This window comes from Ambystoma mexicanum, chromosome 1p (assembly GCF_040938575.1).
Source record: "Ambystoma mexicanum isolate Mex_15411 chromosome 1p, UKY_AmexF1_1, whole genome shotgun sequence".
In the NCBI taxonomy this organism is placed as follows: Eukaryota; Metazoa; Chordata; class Amphibia; order Caudata; family Ambystomatidae; genus Ambystoma; species Ambystoma mexicanum.
The window spans coordinates 737,822,893-737,845,076 of record NC_090921.1 but is presented as its reverse complement, the minus strand read 5'-3'; the positions used below and the strand labels follow the sequence as shown (position 1 = coordinate 737,845,076).

Sequence of the window (22,184 nt, the reverse complement as noted above, 5' to 3'; positions counted from 1 at the left end):
CCTCACTAACCTGGGAGGGAGGGCAGTTCGTCTGGGCTGCTTTCTGAGCGTGAGCACGGGTCCCAAGTTAACAACATCCATACTAATTGGACACTCACTCAGAAACTCAGAGCAACGTGACCACACGGAGGCGAAGGGAAGCGGATGCTGCTCCTGACTGGGTCTGAGGTCTGAAGGTCGGCATAGAATTTGAAAGGGGAGCCACAAATTTTATGCACCCCAAAGCGCTCTGTGTTCAAGAAAACAAGCTAGAAACCCACACAGACCACACCTGTTGATAGCGCCAGGAGACATTGAGAGGCTAACAGAGCAACATTGGCGACTCTGTTAAGGGATGCCCAAGAAGATAACCAAAAAGAAGCTTTGTGGCATTCAGGCTTACTTAAAACCACAATTAGGGGACCGATTCCACTCATACTCTGCTGCAGCTGAAATTCACTCGCCCCTATCTTTTCACCTCCCTGACAACATGGCGGTATCCAAGGAGGACTTGGAGGGAATGTTCAAGTCTTTCAAGCAGGACATCACACAAGAAATTAAAAAAGAGATTAAAACCTCCAAGGACTCTTTGGCGCAATCCCTGGCAGAGCTAACATCCCACCTGGGGGGACTGGAGTCCAGAGTCCACGATCTGGAGAATGTAACCTGTGTTCAATCTCACGACACTGAGGCATTGGCGGGAAGAGTTCAGGTTATTGAGGAACACTTGGAAGAAATCTGGGCAAAACAATCTGATTTAGAAAACAGATCGCGGAGGAATAACGTGTGAATACGGGGGATTCCCAGGAAAATTCCTGATCGGGACTTAGCTGAATATGTGGAAACATTTTTCAGAGCCCTCTTAGAACTGCCACCAAGCGAGGAGCTGAAACTGGACAGAACACATCGGGTGTACTCCACGGCGCAGATGAAAAAAAACCTAATTCCAGATGTTCTCACTCGGGTACACTTCTATCGCAAAAAGGAGGACATCATGGCTGCAGCAAGGAGCTCAGACTCAATACGGTTCCAAGGTACGGAGATTCAGTTGTTTCAGGACCTGGCCCCTTACACATTGGCGCGCAGACGACGGCTGCAGAAGGTCACAGCCTGGCTGAGAGAGCGGAATTCAGTTACCGATGGGGCTTCCCATGCAAGCTGATGTTCGAGCTCAATAACCATCACCACATAATTTCCTCGGAGGAAGAAGCAGAAGGTTTAATGGACAAGGCATCATCGGAAGTGGGGACCGCAACCCAGCGATCCCGGAAAGAGAATGGATCTGCCCCTGATACTCTACCGAAAGCTAGGCGGGGAACATCTCGACGTCGGCAGCAGCACACCACATCCTCAAATCCAAAAGGCGATCCAGGGAAAACGGCAACCCCGGAGGAGGCATCACCCCCCACTTCATCTGATGGAGAAAGCTGGGCGGCAACTTGATCAGCTCATGGGGATGAGTTTGAAGATCTTTGAGGAGGAGCAAGCAGGTTCTATGCCCCTTTTGGGCATTTCTGAACAATCAGGGAGATTGATTAATCTAGCGAAGATTGGGAACTCCAGCCAGCGCTAAAGCCTTCCCCTGAGTATGACTATGGAGAGAATCGTTAATCTTCCCAATGGTTGATTAAATAGAGGTCCAGTGAGTGGATAACACAGAACACTTGCATGTTTAGAGGGATGTGGGTGTTTTTTCTTTACCCCTTATTTTGTTCATGGTTAAGTTAGAGCCCGGGCTCGAAAATTCTATGTACTAAGCTGACTTGGGCGTCGGTATGGATGACGTCCGACATGTTTGGTATCAGGTATAATAAATCCTTGGGACTAAGGAGGTCGCAAATCTTGAGGAAAGTTACATGCTTATTGGTTATGATTTGTTTCTATTATAATTTTTCATTCAATATTTCTTTGCACACCCTTGCCTTGCAGGGGAGAGAACAACATTTTGTTTTGCATCACCACAACACACATTTGGGTTACACTACTAGATTCAACTCTAGAAATTACACCTCTTCAGAGATGTCTAAAAGAAGCTATATAAGACAAACTCCTGCGCTATTACATCATGGCAACCTCTAGCTACAAATTAATTTCGCTTAATGTACAGGGGTAAAACTCCCCCCTAAAGCGAAAAGCCCTCTTTCACAGACTGAAGTCCCTAGATGCATCAGTTTTGTTCCTTCAAGAAACCCATCTACAACCATCAGATGAATTCCGTCTCAATGATAGGCTGTACCCCACCAAATTTTTCGCCTCTAGCGGATTGAAAAAGCGAGGGGTTGCCGTCTTGATACGCAAGGAGATCTCGTTTAGGACTCAGGAAGTGGTTCGGGATGAGCAAGGGAGATTTTTGTTGGTCAGTGCTATACTAGAGGGCCGGAAGGTGTCCCTGATCTCCATTTATGCCCCTAACACCAATCAAAGTCAATTCTTCTCGAAGTTATCAAAAGCTATACTCGATCACAGCGAGGGGGAAGTGCTTCTAGGTGGGGACTTTAATGCGGTGGTCAATCCATTAGTGGACAAAACCTTGCCCCAACAATACATGATGGAAACAATTTTAGGGCCCTTACCGTCTTATTGAAAGACCACTCCCTGATTGAAATATGGAGATACTGCCATCAAGAGGAAAGGGACTACACTTATTTCTCGGCAGTCCATGGCGGTTTTTCAAGGTTAGACATGTTTTTCATATCAGATTCCTTGACTCATGATGTTCTGGCAATAGACATACTACTTGAAGCATTAGCTGATCATTCCCCTGTCATGCTAACTATGACCCCCCCCAGACCAGCCCCTCCCACAAAAATCGCCTGGAAGCTAAATGATTTCCGGTTAGACGACCTATCAACTTGGGCTCACATTAGAGAAATAATAGATACATACCTCAAAGAAAACGACACGGGAGAAATAAGCTGGGGCACGATCTGGGATGCAAGCAAAGCCGTTCTCAGGCGCCATTTAATAGAACAGGCTACTCAACGGGGAAGAGCTAGGAGGCTATTAAGGGAACAATTAGAGGGGAAAGTCTTTAAGCTTGAGGAGGAGCACAAGAAGAAGCCTTCTCGGCGAGCACTAAGAAATCTGATAATGGCGAAAAAGGCCCTAGAAGCGCACTACATGGGAAAGGCAGCTTATGGGATGTTACGCACCAAACAATTCTTCTACACAAAATACACAAAAGGAAACAAAGCCAATAAATTACTGGCAGCCAAATTAAGTAAACAAATTAAACAGAATAGGATAGATTGCCTGTGAGATAAATCGGGCAAACACACTCATTCTGAAGAGGGCAAATTTCGCATTATAGAGGACTTCTTTAGGGAACATACGAGTTCACATAAGGGAGACTTGCGAGCGGTAAATGAGTTTATAGCCAAGGCGAATCTCCCACAACTGCCACAAGCCTCATTAGAAGTCCTAGAAGCCCCAATATCGGCGGAAGAAGTTGAATCCGCCATTAAAACTCTCCCAATTGGCAAAGCCCCGGGTCCAGACGGGTTCACAAACAAATTTTACAAAACATTTGCAAAAGAACTCACACCGCACCTCACAAAATTGTTTAACATTATATGGGAAACTGGATCCGTTACCCAATCCATGGCAGAATCAAACACAACTCTAATTCTGAAACCTGGAAACGATCCGACTGATTGTGCCTCCTATCGGCCTATAGCTCTCCTTAACACCGACGCTAAATTGCTTAGCAAAATCATAGATCGACGACTGGGGGAAACATTACCCGCCCTGATAGATAGGGATCAAACAGGGTTTATCCAGGGACGATCGGCCCATGATAATATTCGAAGGGCAATAAATGTAATAACCCTAGCTCCCACGATACCAGGCCCCCTTTCCCTGCTTTCGTTAGACGCCCACCGGACCTTCGACAGCATGTCATGGGACTACTTATGTCAGGTCCTGAAGGATTTTGGCTATAGCTCACATTTCTCCAAATTGATCCTGGCTAATTTTCAAATCCCCTCCACTCAAATACGAGTAAATGGCCACTGGATGTCACAGATTCGGCTTGGGAAAGGAACCAGGCAGGGATGTCCTTTATCACCTCTGGTGTTCGCGTTAGCCATGGAACCCTTAGCCCAGCACATCCGCCTCCAGAATGAAATCCAAGGGTTTGAGGTAGGAGACCAAAGCCATAAAGTAGCAATATATGCAGACAATGTGCTTTGCTTTCTGAGGGAAGCCCAGACCTCGGTTCCTCCACTCATGAGATTACTGGGGAGGTTTGAACAAGTAGCAGGCTTCAAAATAAATATGGCCAAATCAAAAGGCCTGAACCTCTCAGAAACACCAGAGGTGCTAAATGGCCTACAGAACACCTTCGCCCTTGAGTGGGTAAACACCAAGATAACATACCTTGGGGTAAATTTAACCCCAACATACGCTGGACTAGCGAGAGCTAACATTCCCCCCCTGATAAAAGACGCAAAGGACTCAATGCTAAAATGGGACCTTCAGGAGATATCTTGGCTCGGGTGGGTAACAGCCATCAAAATGACGTTACTACCTCGACTACTTTACACCTTTCAGGTGCTCCCAGTCCATATCCCCGAACGAGATTTACACAATTTGCAGAAAGACATAGGCAAATTTATCTGGCAACGTAAGACACCCAGACTGCAGCGTAAGATCCTCACCAGAAGTAGGCCACTGGGAGGGTTGGGTCTCCCCTCAATCCTAAAATATTACCGAGCAACGCAAATCTCCCCCATTCTGGGATGGGCAACACAAGAGGATCCCCCGAAATGGAGAGACATTGAACAAATGTTCGCAGGGGCTCCCCTCTCTCACCTCCCCTTCCTACCACAGGAAGTTAGGAGTTCTCAGAGACCCCTTCTCCCAACTACCAGCACCACACTCCGGTGCTGGGACAGACAGACAACACTGAGAGGCCTCATCCCGGGGGTAGGCCCACTAACCCCGATTACACAGAACCCACTATTCACCTCCGGGCTTCAGCCTAATGCATACCTCAACTGGTCAGGCACGGAGACCCTAAGATTATAGGAGCTATATACCAATATTGACCCATTTACTTTTATTCAGTGTAAAGAAAAATTCAATCTCCTGGAAAGGGAGAGATTTAAATACATTCAACTTAGACATTGGGTCACTAACCGGATGGTGAAAAAGGCGGCCTCTAGACATCCCACGGGCTTAGAACTAACGGTTGCAGAGGGTCAACGTCTGCATAAAGTATCAACCTGCTACCGCCTGTTAGAAAACGCCCCGGAGGAGGAAAAACTGTCATACATGTTAACATGGGAGAGGGAACTGGAGAGGGAGGTAGACCCTGAGTCATGGCGGAGAATCTGGGACAGAGCACATAGGTCTTCTAGATGTGCATCCATCAGGGAATGCGCCCTTAAAATATGTTACAGATGGTACTTGACACCACAAAGGTTGCACGTGATGAACTCAGATTACTCCGATGAGTGCTGGCATGGCTGTGGGGCTAGGGGGGACCTGGGACACTTATGGTGGTATTGCCCGATCATTCAATCCTTCTGGTTGAAGATCAGATCCAGAATCAAGGACATATGTGGTACCCTCCTTCCTTTGAATCCACTCATAATGGTGTTGGGCGACACTCCAGACGACAGATCCTACCCACAATCTGATCCCAGAGCGCGGCTAATCACACATCTACTAATGGCAGCCCGCCTCACACACGCTCGTTTCTGGAAAGAGCGGGAGGGCCCTCACATCGCTCACTGGTGGGTTAAAGTCTGGGAAATTTTGGGAATGGAGAAATTAACAGCTGCCTTGGAAAACCGAACTGACAAATTTCAGAATATCTGGGGTCCATTCCTAGAGCATGTGGAAGAAAGGGAACACATGTTCTTCCAACCCAGACTGAGCAGATTCCTTCTTCAGCCCTGAACTCTGCGAGGAAAAGGCAATGACATAGGGATTGTAAGTAAAGAAAGGGGAGGCCGATAGAGCCGGAGGTTAATGCTTGGAACTAGAGATGAAATGATGGAAAATGTAATCTTAATTGCAACCAATCAAACCCAACTACGACTGTGGTGGAAAACTCCCCCCCTTTTTTTTTCTCTTCCTTCTCTTTCCCCCCTCTCCGTTCCTTTTCTTTTCCGGCTTTCCTCTGGACAAGCACGCTATAGATCACAAAATAGTGAGAGCAGATCTTAAGGCTACCTACGAAATACAGTTGCTAACGAGAACTCTAAAGCTAATGAAATGAAATGTTAACGCATTAACATAGATAAAGCGAAATGTAAGACACAGTGACAAATGTCGAGCTTTATGAATACTGTGAGTTTATTAGCGATTATAAGCGATTTTAGGGACAGGCGTCAGTGGGTGCCTGATCGAGGCATTGTTTTTCACTGATTTACATTGTTACTGTCTTGTTTTTTGTTTGATGAATTCAATGTTTTGACATATCAATAAAAAGATATTGACAAAAAAAAAAAAAAATGGAGACGTACCCAGTAAGAAGCTGCGGTAATGCTAATTGTGTTGGGCGGTATCCCCGCGGATTTACTGCCGAGATACCTCCCACTCGTGATTAGGTCCTTACTTTGCTAGGGGGGTGAAAATGCATACCAAGGAGGACAACACCACAAGCATTTAAAAGTATGGGTCTGCGGCAGGAGGAACGAAGAGGGTTCAAGCCACTTCTTTGAACCAATTGTCTGAGATTATTTCATTGCAGGTGGATAGGAAGGAGCATATGTTTCAAACGTGAAGAGGAAACTAAAAGTTATGCGCACATTGTTCATTATTTAACGTTCAACATGATTAGGTCATGATCTCGGCTCAAACACAAAAGTATGCTAGTCAGGTAACACAATGGTGTCCCCTCCAAAAACATCTTTCTTTTTGCAGATACCCTGATTACTGGACAATTATTAACACACTTGTTCTGTGACGAAAAGGTACAGTTTCTCCTCATGGTGTATGAAATGGTAGGAAGATCCTATAATTTTAGCCAACCGCGTGTTTCACCCTGGAACTTGGAGTTCCATATTCAATTTGACATATAATAAATACTACAAGCTCCAAAATGCAGAAACTTGTAGCGCTATGTAAAGGCAGAAATGAATACTAAAAGTGTGCAGTGGACCTCTGCTGCACCAGTCTGTATGCAGACCTGTCCACACTGGCCTCTTGGTGGCCCCCACACCTAACACCTAGAGGTGAGTCACCAGCCATGGAGATTCACCGGCTTGGGGTGAAGGGATGCAGGCAGTTCCAAGGGGGAGGGGCGCCTGGCAAATGGGAGAGTGTGATAAAAGGGAGGGCATGCTGAGGTGAAGAGGATGGCAGGAGGCAGAAGGACATTGGCCGAATACTGGGGCAAGGTGTGAGGGGCTGTCCAGAGGCAAGACTGGATAGTGGGAGGCAGGGAAATGCTCATATGCACAGGTTTGGGTGTAGTAGCCCTCTTTGTTTGCTGACTAGAACGGTGAAAGGTGTAGAGTCCCTGAGTAGTACTGCTGCTGCCTTTCCAGGAAAGTTTTTAAATAACTTACATTTGCTTTTATTTCCCATTTTGCTTACTTATGGCAACTTATTTAAAAGTCTTTTCCATGGTTGGAATTGTGCTGTAGAATGACCAGGGCATATTGCCTCTGTGATGTTTGTGTGTCCCCCCACCCACCCCAGTCCCTCTTGCCCCCCAGGAAACTCTTTTCATTGTGACCATAAAATGGCCAGAGAGAACGCTGCCATTAGTGGACCTCTGCTGAGCCAGTCTGTATGTAGACATGCCCACATTGGCCTCTCAGCCCTTGTGGATGTTTCTCCATGCCCCCCTGGGCTCTTTCACACATGCGCATGCTCGCATCCATCCGCCCCCAATGCAGTACATGCCCAGGTTTCTTCCCTCATGTTCCGTATTCAGAGAAAGCTTTGATGTTTAACCTGCTGAGGTCGATAAATGAGCACCATACTCTGTTGGTAATGAGCAGCGCTTGCAAGCCTGTAGCGCTATGTAACTGCAAAAATGAATACTAAATAAAGTGTGCAGAGCGTGCACATGCTCAGTCATGGCTTATAGTTGAATAGTGGGGGCAGGGCCGCCGAAATAGCAGAGGCATCTTTGTACAGAGGAAAGTAGTAGGGGTAGGGAAGAAGGCGCTTAGGGCAGTGTCTACACACCTCAGCCATTATACAGCGGCCCAGGGCATGGGTTAGGGGGTGCCCGCGCCTTAGATCTTGTTTGATGTGGTCGAGGCTCAGTGCTGGCCGGATGAGCCATCTCCCCCAGCAGTAACATGAGGCGGGCAGGGCAAAGCATGCTGATGTCAGGGAGAAGGGAGCGTGTGCCTGGCATTCCACAAGACCCTCATTCATGGGGGATCTGGGCTGGGCCGGGGGTCTCATCAGGATCGAAAGTCAGAGAGGCAGGGCCCTTTTGTTTGAGGGGCGATTTTCTCACACGCCAGTCTATATTTACACAATAATCTGCTTACCTCATTTTGCCATTAATATGCCCGCCCCCATTAAGAAATTACCTGCAAATAAAATGCCTCTTTGAAGAAAGCATATCAGTGTTTGGGCTGCCGTAAGAGGGCACTCTGCACCCCACCCACGTGTGACAGCATACTGCCGGAAACTCACAGGGTCTCAGTCCCCGACTCTTTAAGCAATGCCCCCATCTCTCTATAGGCTGCTACTTCCTAAAGCGCCTTGAACATTGCTCCCTCGGCACACACACGCTGGCTGGGCATTCGGAAACCTCCACCGAGCTCCGTGAGGATCTTGCATCGGGAGAGGTTTCAATCTACTTGGGTATGTCATCAAACTGAAAAAAGAGGAATTGTTTCCATAACCCTTTACTCCACTTACCCCACATTCCTGGTAAACAGGCAAATGCCTGCTCTCGGAAGGATTTTCTGACGGGTAGGAAAAAATGACAGGTCAGGCTGTCAGATTTTCCTACCCTGTCACTTTTTCCTTCCCCTGGGTGGATTGCCCAATGCCTGCTGTTGGTAGGATTTTCTGACGGGTAGGAAAAAATGACAGTTCAGGCTGTCAGATTTTCCTACACCGTCACTTTTTCCTACCCCTGGGTGGGTTGCCCAATGCCTGCTGTTGGTAGGATTCTCTGACGGGTAGGAAAAAATGATAGGTCAGGCTGTCAGATTTTCCTACCCCGTCACTTTTTCCTACCCCTGGGTGGGTTACCCAATGCCTGCTCTTGGTAGGATTTTCTGACGGGTAGGAAGAAATGACAGGTCAGGCTGTCAGATTTTCCGACCCCATCACTTTTTCCTACCCCTGGGTGGGTTGCCCAATACCTGCTCTCTGTAGTTTCTGAAGGGTAGGAAAAAATGACAAGTCAGGCTGTCAGATTTTCCTACCCCGTCACTTTTTCCTACCCCTGGGTGGCTTGCCCAATGCCTGCTGTCGGTAGGATTTTCTGACGGGTAGCAAAAAATGACATTACAATTCCTGTCAGATTTTCCTACCGATGGGATTTTCTGACAGATAGCAAAAAGTGACATTACACCGGACCACTGCGACCAGAAATGCAAGCTTCTTCCAGCGATTGGGGAGTTCGACAGGCAAACAGAGCAGAGAAAGTAGGTATGACTCTCCAGCAGTTGTGCCACTGCTGTGGCCAGGACTCGAGAGTGAAGGATCGGGTGTGGAGGTGCCTGTACCCAGTGATGATGAGAATAATCCAGTGGATCAAGGAGGAGGCATTTCTCCAAAACAGGATGAAAGGGACGTTGAGAGGAGATACCCAGTGAGAGGTCGCCTCGACCCCCAGTGTATTTCACCACCAGTGTATTTAAAAGATGTTGTGGTCAATACTCCCTGATGTGCACATTAGAACTGGGTGATGCTGCTGTTTCAGTTTAAGGAAAAGCAAAGTTCTGTTTGGTATTGGTTTATTCTTATTACCAATGTGTAACTGTTACAGTCATTTGCTGGTTATGAAAAAGGAGCAGAATGGTGTATGTGCCTTTAATATTCTTGAAGGGTAAAGTCACGTGGGGCATTTAATAAATAGGGGCCTCCCGTGTTGCATAGTCAGTCATCAGGGGACCAGTAAGCAAAGAATATCTGTGTGCTTATTGTAGCAGTGGGGAGGCCCAACTCTGGACAGGGCCAATCCCCCACCGCAATGTACATGACATTTTGGCTCCAAGCCTGGGATATTTTGGAATTTTTAACCATTTTACATTAAGGGCTGATGTAAGGGAAATTGTGTAGTTTCAAAACAGCTATTTCCGTTGATGTCATCGGTCAGGGTATGCATCCATTATCCGATGGTTTAATGAGTGCAATGCATCCATATGTATGGCGTCCAGACGAAAGGGGCATCTTGGTGAGGGTAAACACGTGGTTCAGCGTCATTTTTAAAATCTCGGGGTTCTCTTTCACAAAACCTCTGTACCACAGGTCTCCAAGTGAAATGTGCTGAATTTTGAAAATACACGGTACGACGCGCCTAGAATGCATACGTTTTTCACATGACAGCTTGGCACTGGAAAATGGATCCACACCGAGTTATATATACTTCCTACTAACGCTTGTAAACTCTCACGCAATCCGTGTTTGAAGTACGTGTATTTTAGGTATGGGTTTTTCGTTGAAAGACAGGCTTCCACTCAGTCGTCATAAAACCCCTGCCCTAAATACAAGAACTTCAAAGTTATTCTGGCGACTCGCCTAAAGCCCTGCCCCCGCTCTTGGCCGAGCCCCACCTCACCTGCCAGTACCTGCCCGTGTAGGCCCGCCCTGAGAGGAGGGTCGGAGAGAGGCCGGAAGCAACCGTGCGAGGACTGGCTGACTGCAGCACCGGCGCCCGGGGAGCCTGCGGACCGCAAGGGCCTGCCTCCCACTTCACTCCCCCAATCTGCGGTCTTCCGGCGTACGTGCCAGCACTCCCGAAAAAGAGGACTCACCTTCGCCAACCCCACCTACCCGTGGCGCCAGGACAAGATTCTTCACTTCACACTAGCCATGGTGAGCTTCAAGAGGGTGTAAAGTGGTGGGCGCCTTCTTCTTCTGAATATAAGGAACCCGACTAAACTCCAAACATAAAGGGGGGCACGTTGAGTAGGAGAAAGTGTGTACCTTTTGGGGCTAACGTGAGAATGTTTTTGTGGCGGCCGCATGGGTTGCCTTTCGTTGTAAAGGGGGCGTATTAATACGGCTGTTCCAACGAAAATGAGCCGCGTTTAGTGAAATGCTCCCCCTTCCACTGGAAGAAAAACTCGCGGAAATTGGGGTGGCTGTTCCCCATAGGGAAAAAGGGATCTTATTGTGATGGTCACGCAAGAGCATGCTCTATTACCTCCACGGGGAAATGGGGCCTTTGGTGCATGCCAAATCGCCCAGCAGAAAATGAAGCATTAAGGGGGGCATATTATATCTTCCTGGTGACAAGGACTTAATGTGTTTTAACGTTTGCCATCAGAGAAAACTGGGCTCTAAATTAAGACAGGCTTCGGTGGTGGTGAGGTGTGCATTCTTTATCTCACAGGGGCAAATTTTGGGCTTTCTTGACAAAAGGCCTGCTGCCTCTCAAAAGGGGCCCGTTGGGTAGAAGTTAACCCAAGAGTCCAGGCCTACAATGAGGTGGGCACATAACAGGCAAAGTTTACCTACCAGGGGTAGAGCAGGGTATTGGTTGCAGTGGCATTCTCTATCTGCAGGGGAGGGGAGCCTTTGTTATGTTATATTACTCTGCTTTTCATATTGTGCCAGATCCCCACTTTAGTAGTTTCAGAGCACCCGATCCTTGTCTGTGGCTTATTGTGCCCTGGTCTGCTTGAGGAATAGTGAGTAAAACTGAGGAATGCAAGAGCGGAGAGTGGGAGAGGAAGGCTATTTGAGCAAAGGGAATTGCTTTGCGTAAGGATGGATGTGTGTTAGTCCATCTTATATGGATTGTCTTCTGGAGAAAGGTTGAGAACAGTGAGGGAAAGGAAGGATATTTTGCTATTTGAGCAAAGGGAATTGCTTTGCGTAAGCAAAGGGAATTGCTTTTCGTAAGGATGGATGTGTGTTAGTCCATCTTATATGGATTGTCTTCTGGAGAAAGGTTGAGAACAGAGAGGGAGAGGAAGGCTATTTGGCTATTTGAGCAAAGGGAATTGCTTTGCGTAAGCAAAGGGAATTGCTTTTCGTAAGGATGGATGTGTGTTAGTCCATCTTATATGGATTGTCTTCTGGAGAAAGGTGGAGAACAGATGTGTTGGGATGGCATAAGGTGGAGAACAGATGTGTCGAGAAGGCATAAAGTCATTTGGTTCCAAGGCAGTTTTAGAGGGTTGTCCATTACATATTGAGTAGTGTTAAGTGTGTGAGGGGCAAACCATATCCTGTACCTCAGAATGGATTTGCGGGGCCTGCTTTATTCTCTAGACAAGAAATGGCACATTGAGGCAGGATGCTCAAGTATGGGCATATCGGGTGACACACTTTATACCCCAGAGCCATAGAGCCTCGTGGGGTTCTATTTTTGTATCTTCCAGAAGACATGGTGGTGTGGAGGAATTGAGTGGCGTGCCAGATCCCCCAGAGGAACAGTGATGTTGTGCTGTGCCACCCAGAGGAAATGGGCTCCAATTGGGGTTAGGGGCCATTCTGTCTTGAGGTAAATGCTAGGTTTGGACACTGCTTGGTAGAAGAGGCACAGAGGTTGGTGGCATGAATATTGGCGATCTGGAAATGCGGACTGATGTGGTCCTTCTGGCTACTGATGCCCGCCCACTCATCTGACTTCTCTATATTGTTTAATTGGTCATCTCTGGAAGCCTGTAGTGGGCAATAGTTGAGAATGAGGAAGAACTTGCACCTGGACCGCAGTGTGAAAACGGCAGATGTGAATTTGTGAATGCTGCCGCCTGTCAATAGTGTTGCGTAATGGTTCAGTAAGTGGCTTTGATGCGAAACATCTGCAGGAAGGGTCCATAGTGGCCATAAAAGCTTGCACTGTTACGAGGGTGTGCACAGCAGGGCAATAGGCACATTCACTGGTCCATGAATGTTGAAAATGGGGGAAATACTTTATTTCACTGGTCAATACAGTCGCTGTAGAAACCGTCATCCACTAGCCAGTGTTACTTATTAGTTTAGATTAAGTCTGGTAACTTTGCATTCATGTAAAGCCAAAGAGTAATGTCTTTGTTGTCTTCTTGACTGGCAGTTTCTAGGCAGGACCCATCGGACGTGCGTTGGGCCATCTCAGTTTAGTATGGCCAGTTCGGATTGCAGGCACTGGCCTTTGCACCATAGGTTCTTAAATAGAGAACGTTGTGGTGGACAAGCTATACCATAATAGCCTTATAATACATGGCAGCCTTCAATATCTCTATTAAAGTCTCAATATTGTTCTTATTGCGTGCTAGTTGTGACATCACAGCTGATGTTTGTCTCTGTGAACAAGGATTACGCTTGCGTTGTGACATCACAATGCCTGCTGCTTGAGCTAGCAGATAGCACGATTCCAGCTGTCACTGAAACAATTAAAGCTGTAACAAGCTTTTCAAATTCCTTGCTTGTAAAATAGTTTTCGGTGACACCATTAATTTTGCAAAGGTATGTTTATGGTAGAATGTCTAATTTGTGCACTGATGGAGTTTAAGCACCTGCTTGTTAATAGTTGTTATTTTGCATTTATATAGCGCCTTATATACCATTGGTATGGTCTGAAGGCGCTGGTAGGTTGAACGCCCTTGGGAACCGAAGTTCAGATCAGTAGAGAGTCAAAAGGTGCGTGTGAGCACTGGGTATGTGTGCAGCTCGTGCGGTATCCGTGTAATAGCTGCTTTTAGCGGTAGGTGTGATGGTTGAGAAATCAGGAGTATGTGTTCGTTCTGGCGAGATTTATCCAGACTGGATGTGGCTGTGTTAGGCCTGAGGAGAACGACTGGCTGGGGGTATGTAACCAGCAGTGATTACTTAGAATGATGTGGAGTGAGCGGCGGATGTTGGTATGAGAACAGTTATACCAAATGGTGTCATAGTATCTCTGTGTTCTAGTTGAGTGGTGATGTAAGGAGAGAATAAGCATGCTGGTGAGATATGATGGGCTATATGCTCTTTCCGACGTTCTCTGCATTCCAAACCTTACTATATACCTCACCAAACCTTACTATATGCTCTCCAGTCCGTTCCATGCACTCATATCCACTCCATGCATCCCATTCTGCTCCATACACTCCAGTCCGTTCCACGCATTCATGCATTCCGGATTTCCGCGTGCGTTCGAGTCCGCTCCGCGCGCTCCAGTTTGTTATGCGTACTCCAGTCAAGATGGGTTATATGCTCTTTCGAGCGTTCACTGTATTCCAAACCATACTATATACGTCACGCAATTCTATGCACTCCAGTCCGTTCCATGCCCTCCTATCCACTCTTGTCTGCCCCACGTGTGTACTCTTGTCTGCTCCAAGCATGCGTTCTTGTCTGCCCTAAGCATGTACTCCTGTTTTTTTAAAACACAAAATAAAAACGCTTTTGGTGCTGACAATGGGCTTGTTCGTCTCTAGCAAGGGTAATGGACACACCACCTTTGTCCAATGGTTACTTGGTGCTGAATACGATTTTCTGATACAAAGAGGCCCACCTTAAAATTTGAAAGCATTTATCAATGTATATTTTTTGTGGATGTCACTCGGTAATACATAGACCTATTTTGTTTTGGCTGCTAGGTAACGCTGCCTGTAAGCTGAAACTATTATCATGGGAAGGGAAGGTAGGAGAGAGTTGAGATGTGAGTAGGGACGCACAGTCTATCAGTGTTTGAGTATTTACTCACTCACTGACTGCCCATGGCGATGTTAGTCCTTCTGACCATTCCTACCGACTCCATGCCCTTAATACATCCCCCTATGATATGATTGTGCTAGCTCTGTGCTTTTTGAGCAGACTTCTGAAAGGTAGTGGCTTAGTGACCGCTATAAACCTGCTATCAACAGATTCTGGGATGTTTGCCAAGGTGGAAGCAGCTTGAACCTGCAGCTCCTGGTCCCCTCCCTGAAGCTATTTCATACTCTTTTGAATTATAAGAAGAAAATTCAGGAACCTGAAAATCCTTCATCTAAAAAACAAAAGCAGCTTTCAGATATGGATGAGGAAAATCGCAGCATCCAGGATTTGTTCAAGTTGCTGAGACAAGTTGCTCTGGACATGGTTGAAGTCAAGACAACCATGGCTGAGATGAATCTAACAGTTGCACATCTAGATGCAAGGGTATCTGAATTGGAGAAAAAATCTTCTAATATGGGATCTGAGGTGGCAGGGAGCTACAGAGCCTATACAAATCTGAAAACGGATTTACAGAGTGAGGAAGGCAAGCGCTTGGAAATGGATTTGAAGTTGAGGGAAAAGAATATCAGACTGGTTGGGGTTATGGAACATGTTGATCCCAAAGCTGGGAAATTGATACCACTGGTTATGCAGATTGCTAAAGAATGTTATGGAGTGGATAACATCAATTAAAATGACATTGATAATGCCTACCGGGTCGGTAAAGCCCCTGGTTCCAGACGTAGACACATATTGGCATCCTTTACTCTCTCAAGGAAAAGGGAATCCTTATTGACTGCATCCAGGAATAAAGGAGCTGCTTCTTTCAAAGGTAAACCCATTTATACCTATCCTGACTATCCTAAAGAGCTTGTGGATGCCAGGAGAGCCTTTAAAGGTGTGAAAGACTTGGCAAGTGAGCTTCAAGTGAGGGTCTTCTTGAATACGTTTAATTTACTAACATTAATGCTGCCAGAGGGTGATAAAACTACGTCTGACCCTAAGGAAGCACTTTCCTGGTTGGAGGATTTTCAGAAAACACATGATATTACTGATTAACTGTGTTATTTGGTGAATACACTCCGTTTTCAGTATTTTGTAAAGTTGTTCTTATATTATTAAAATGGCGTCAGCCATATGCTGCAGTTAAAAACATACATTTTTTTTTTGCCTTGGAATCTTGGCTCAGGACTTGTTAGAGGAAGGTTTGTTTACTTGAGGAAAGGACCCATCCTTCCTCTTACCAGCTGATCAGTCGCATGCCCGAATATCTGTTTCCGGATACTCGCGATCATCGCTGAGGACCGGGAAGATGAAACGTAATACTGTGGAGCTGCTGGGAAGTGAAGGCATTGCGGTATGTGAGCGGGATAGGTGGATACATCCTCTTCCCTTCGCTCGGCCAGCAAGTGTGGACACGGTGAGGCGGAACACGGATTGACAATGGTGTGTTTCTCTCCTCCCCCTCCCCTTTTTCACATGGCGGCTACATTTCATGCCTTACTGCTACTTGCATGGCCGGCTTGGAATCCGCTGGGCACCGCCACTCGGACATGCATCGAAAGTAACACATGTCTTGTCATGGAGACAATCGTCATTTGGTGGAACACATGGCAAAGTTATATAAACATGGCAGGGCACTCGTTTTGTGAGTTCCGTTTTGGCGTATTGCATTTGAAACAGAGCATCAAACAATGACACTGTGCTAGAGCAGGCATGAAAAATAGTACTTTGCTCTGCCTTTGGAAATATTGAAGTGCCTTGTAAGATTACCAAAACCGTCTATTGCCCCCTCTGCCCATCGCCACCTCCTTACAATGTCCTTGCAGTGTGGCCAATGGTCCCTTCAATGACTGCCTGTGTTCGTATCAGTTTGATGGGGATGGCGATTGCAATTCAGTTGTAATGGGGGCAACGGTGTTAGTTAGTATTCAGTATGCTCTTATTTTATTTTCAGAAAACGCGTGATATTGCTTATTTTAAATGTGCACTAATCTGTCCTTCAGGATAAGGAACAAAGTGGCAAGGGCTAATTACTCTATACTGTTCCCTGATAGTTTGCCATTATTGGGCTTAGGTAATGCTGGTGATTTAAATAAGTACACTTTTAAGTGTGTTAGTTACCTAGTATACTGCATTTAATATTTGATTTATGGTTGCCATTTGATCTGATACATTTTTCTTTCTTTACTACATTGGGGGGTTCTGATTGACAATGCTTAAATCTTGAGTTTAATGTGGACCCTAATGTTGCTGAGATACATTGGCTCTTGGTGTATCATGGGGGTAGTGGCTGGGTCATGAGTACGTACTTTTTTCTGTATTGATGAGTAACTGTACAATGTTGAATGTGTGGTGTGGGGTGACAGTGACCGACTCTTTACATTGTTCTACCATGTAGCCGATATGTTCAATAATGTTACGGCTATGTTACAGACTCTCACATCTCTGTTATACTGGCATGTGGTAAGTGTTGTGTTGGCTGATGGTCCATGGTATGGTATGGTATGGTATGGGGGGATATGCCGCACTACGTTGTAACATACTGCACACCACATGATGACTGTTTATGGCGGTGCACTATCGGTTATATCTGGGGAGATTTGATTGGCATTATTGGGGCAATGTGCCCTTGCTGCTATGGTTGACTTATGGATCTGGATGTGCCTTATGTTATGGGCTGTGTATGAGCTTATTTTGAATGCTGGAAAGAGGGGATATTTTTTTTTTCTTTTTTTCTCAGATGGTTTGGCTAATTGCCTTATAGTTATGTTTTTTCTTGTTGGGTTATGTATATAGATTTGGGGATTGTGGTTTAGGTTATTGGTTTTCGGCAGTGATGCTTGTGTTCTTGTATTGGAAATTGAAATCTTATTCGGGAGGGGTGCCAGGGGTATTGGGTTTTTAGAGCGCTTGTAACGTTGGCGTCATATTTCTGTTTTGGGGGGTGCAGGGTTTCTGTGTTTTTTTTTTTTTTTAACTAGTGCTTACTTTTTGGAATCATTTCGGACCTTTCACAATGTCTGCAAGCAGGGAATCACGTCTATCGATCACCTCATGGAATGTTAACGGTATGAATAATCCAGTAAAACAGCAGAAGATTCTTAATTGTATTGAGGAAATGAAAATGTTTGCAGGAAACTCACCTATTGAGAGAGGATGTAAGTGTTTTACAGAAGAGGTGGGTTGGCGGTGCCTTCACCTCATGCTATTCCAGTAAAAGCAGGGGTGTTGCAATTCTTGTTCGAAAAGGTTCTCCGATTAAGATTTTGAAAACGTGCAGTGATAAAGTAGGCAGGATGGTTGCTCTTCTGGTGGATATTCAGGGGACTACGAATGTGTTATGCAGTGTTTTTGCTCCATCTATGGATGATGGTTCTTTCGATAGGGATATGTCGCAGTTCTTGCTTGACCTGGATTGTCCCAATGTTTTAATTGGAGGCGATTTTAACTTGGTTTCTGATCCTTCGATTGATCGTTCAACTCAGAGGATGATTCAGAGGAATGACTTACATTATCGTTCATTTAGGACTCTTATTGAGGATTTTGATTTGATAGATTGCTGGAGGTTGCAACACCCTGATGTCGGGGAGTTTACCTTTTATTCTGGCTCACATTCTACTTATTCGTGGATTGATATCTTGCTCACGGCGGGTGGGATGACCGCAAATTTGTTAGACAGCGTGTTGGTTCTATTGCGGTCACTGATCATGCTCCTGTCTTTATGAGTGTAGCTCTGAACTTTGAATGCTGTAGATCGTTTTAATGGAAAATGCATACATCAATTTTATATGATGATGTCCTATTGGAGATGCTTTGTCACAAGTCTCTCCCCGTCTCACCTGTTTTTGTTGAGTACTTGCGACCTTCTGGGATTTCTTCTTTTTTACGGTCCGGGATTTGTATAGAGCCGAACGCTGATCTTCGACATCCAGCGTGAGGATAGCGGTTCAGTTTCCAGGAGCGTTCAGAAAGTCCAGGGTAACACCAGGAAGCAAACAAGTTACGCTCGGAGGCACGGAGGACCGTGACTTGAGCGCAGAAGGTTTTCCAGGAGTTTTGAGAGGGTAGGAATAGGACGGGGAATCAAGGAGCTGGGAACAAGGAATCAAGCGAGAGCCCCTATCGAACTCTGGCAAAGCACGTCCGACTACAGGTAGCGGTAGCGTTGAGACATGCATAGCCGCGGGGCGTGTCTCTCTTGTAGGATGAGCAGCGTGGAACGCATGGACTGATCCGGAGCATTCCGTTCAAAGCGGCCATGTTGGAAGGAATACTGCATGCAATCCTCTGCGAGTCAGGGACCAGAAAGGACGTAGACGATGGTTCATGACAAGCTTAGGACTGAAGCTGAATATTTTGTGTTGGAAAATACTTTGGAAGAACTTAGGAAGAGAACTATCTGGGAGGCCTTCAAATGCACGATGCAAGGTCTTGCTCTAAGTTTGTCTAGCAGCAAAAGGAAGACACTGGATAGGTTGACTTCTGATATTGATGCTCGTATTATTGAGGTGACAAGAGAATTGGTGTGTTCCGAACGATGCTGGTAAGAGGAATGAGTTGAGGAAATTGAAGAAAGAACTGGATGACATTTTGTGTATGAAAGCTAGTAGCGGTTTGTATAGGATCAAATGTGCTTATTTCGAACGAGGTGAAAAGTGCGATAAGTGGCTAGCTTACAGATTGAGACAACAACACTCTGAGGGAGCCATTACTTCAATTCAGGATGGGAATGGTGTGACCACTTTTGATCCGCGTGAGATTAATGCGGTCTTTAACACCTTTTATGCTGATCTATATAGAAATGAATCTGATGTTACTGGTCAAGGTGAACTTTTCGTGAACAGGTTGGATTTTCCAAAAGTTAATTGTGATGAGAAGGAAGAGTTGAACAGACAGATCACAATTGATGAAATCAGGTTTGCCATTAGTAAATTGAATTCTGGGAAGACTCCGGGACCTGATGGATTACCGGTTGAGTTCTATAAAATTCTTCCAGAGAGGGTGTTGGGTCTTTTGAAGGATATGTTTACTGAATCTAAGGAAGTTGCCCTTCTCCCGTCGTCTAAAAGCCATGCTACTATCTCGGTCATTTTGAAGAAGGGCACGGATTGTAACTTAATTAGTTTGATAAACACCGACCATAAGATTTTGGCTAAATTACTTGCTTTACGCATCGAACAACTCATGCCGAAGCTTATCCACACTGACCAATCGGGGTTTGTTAAAGGTCGTAGGACTTCCAGTAATATCAGGAATTTGCTATTGACCATGTCCCATGCACAAAATTTGGATGAAGACGTGGCAGTTTTCTCCCTAGATGCTGAGAAAGCATTAGATCGAATTAACTGGCAGTATTTGTTTATGGTTTTACGAAATATGAATATGGGTGAGGAATACATTTCATGGGTTGTCTTTTTTTTTTTGTATGCTCGCCCCACAGCAGCTGTTAAAACTAATGGCTTATTGTCGGAATCTTTTGATCTACATAGGGGCACTAGGCAAGGTTGTCCACAATCACCATTGTTGTTTGTCCTAGCCATTGAACCGCTTGCTATTGCTTTGAGGTGTGATTTGAATTTGAGAGGTGTTTCCTTTCACGGTATTGAACGGAAGACTTGGTTCTACGTAGATGATCTTTTATTGGTTTTGAGGGACTTGGATTTGTCTTTACATTCGTTGATGAACGCACTTAATTGGTTTCATGAAATGGCTGGATATAAGATTAACTGGTCTAAATCGGAGGTAATGCCAGTGACTACGCGTTGTGATAAATCTTTGGTGGTGTGGTTTGGATTTCAATGGTGTGAGAAAAACTGAAGTACTTGGGAGTTTGGTTGACTCCGGGTGCAAGTGATATGGTTGAGGAGAACATGGTATGGTTTGTAGGGAACTGAAATTGAACGTCCAATGGTGGTCGGTTTTGCATCTATCTCTGTGGGGAAAGGTAAATGCGCTAAAGATGAATGCTGCCCCAAAAATGTATTATATTCCGAGTATGCTTCCCCTGAAAATTGGTCAATATTATTAGAAGCTGATTGATACCACTCTACAGTCCTTTCTTTGGTATGAGAAACCGCCAAGACTGAAGCTTTGGGAACTCCAGCTTCCAGTCGAGAAGGGGGGGCTAGGTGTCCCGAATTTTAAGGCATATAATTTGGCCTTATCCTGCCAATTTTTTTTTTCCTTTTTTGAAGGAATCTCCTAGTGAGTGGGCGATGGCAGAGACAAGTGTGACGGGTCCACTAGCCCCAAGTGCGATATTCACGACTGTTAGCAAACATGTTAGGAGATGTCCCTTGACTGAGTTTCTTAGAGACGTTTGGAGGAATATCTATGATATGTGTGGCTCGGTTGCTCTGAAATCGCCGGATGCATCTATTTGGCTGAATAAAGCTATAACGGACAATGGCAAGGTGTTGTTTTGGCCGGAATGTTTTCTTGGCGAAATTCAATGGATTAGTGATATTTTTAAAAATGAGAAATGGATTGACTTTGCTGAGCTAAGTGCTACTTTTGCTGTTGAAAATTATTCTGTCTCAGACTTCAGGAAATTGAATAAATGTATTGGTGAGGTGCATTGTGACGGTGATGCGAATGTTGAACTTTTCACTACTGGCGTTCAGTCGCTTGCAAGTAGGGTTTATCATCGAATTATAAAGAGAATACTGAATTACTTAATGAATGGAGCAGAAGATTGGGTTGTGAAATCACTTCTGACCTATGGCTTGTGATGTGTGCGAGTGTGAAGCTTTGCTTGATAAGTCTGAACGTTCGAGACAGATTAAAATTCTCAATAGAGTTTTTTTGGAGGCCGGAAAGGCTTAGAAATTGAGGTTTGTCAGATTCTGATGTTTGTTGGTGTTGCTAGAGTGAGAAAGGCAGTATGGAACATCTACTGTGGGACTGTGTAAGGGTTTGTGGGTTTTGGCATGAGGTTTGTATTCTTTGTCTCAGGGTTTTGAACCAAAATGTTGACTTGGATTTTAAAACATTGGTGCTAGGCTGCGATGATTTACTTGAAGACCTTTCGCTATCAGAAAAGAAATTTTTGTTCAGAGGTGCTTCTATTTGCAAAAAAATGATTTTGAGGAGCTGGAAATCTTGTGTCTCACCAATTTCGGAGGATTGGATTACAGAAATGAACTGCTTAGCGAACATTAGGAAATTTATTTACAGAAAAATGGGAAAATTGAATTTACATGCAAAGGTCTGGGGAGCTTTTTCAGTAGGTACTAGTTCACTTTTAAAATTGTATATTGATGTCTTTTTTGTTTTTCTTTCTTTTTCTGTTCTTACATGTATATATCCTTTATGCTGTGTAATGAGACTTTGTGATTTATTGCCCATTACCGTTCTAATTACAAAATTTAAATAAAGAATTAAAAAAAAAATCTGCTTCTGGTGTTATAAAAAGGGCAATACCCAAGTGTGTATTCTGCCAC

The 22,184-nt window shown here is 45.2% G+C and overlaps 1 protein-coding gene across 3 annotated transcripts in view; it reads left to right on the top strand.

Moving 5' to 3' along the window:
- Nucleotides 1-10,716: 10,716 nt before the first annotated feature.
- Nucleotides 10,717-22,184, top strand: part of LOC138580024 (unconventional myosin-Ie-like) — a 483,826-nt gene continuing 472,358 nt past the window's right edge. For 2 of the 3 annotated variants that reach the window (XM_069650259.1, XM_069650260.1), the window contains exon 1: nucleotides 10,818-10,947. In XM_069650259.1, coding sequence (XP_069506360.1) covers nucleotides 10,945-10,947 — 3 coding nt within the window. In that variant the 5' untranslated portion in view covers nucleotides 10,818-10,944. Of the gene's footprint in view, nucleotides 10,948-22,184 lie in introns of all 3 variants that reach the window. The other variant, XM_069650257.1, reaches the window with a different exon arrangement.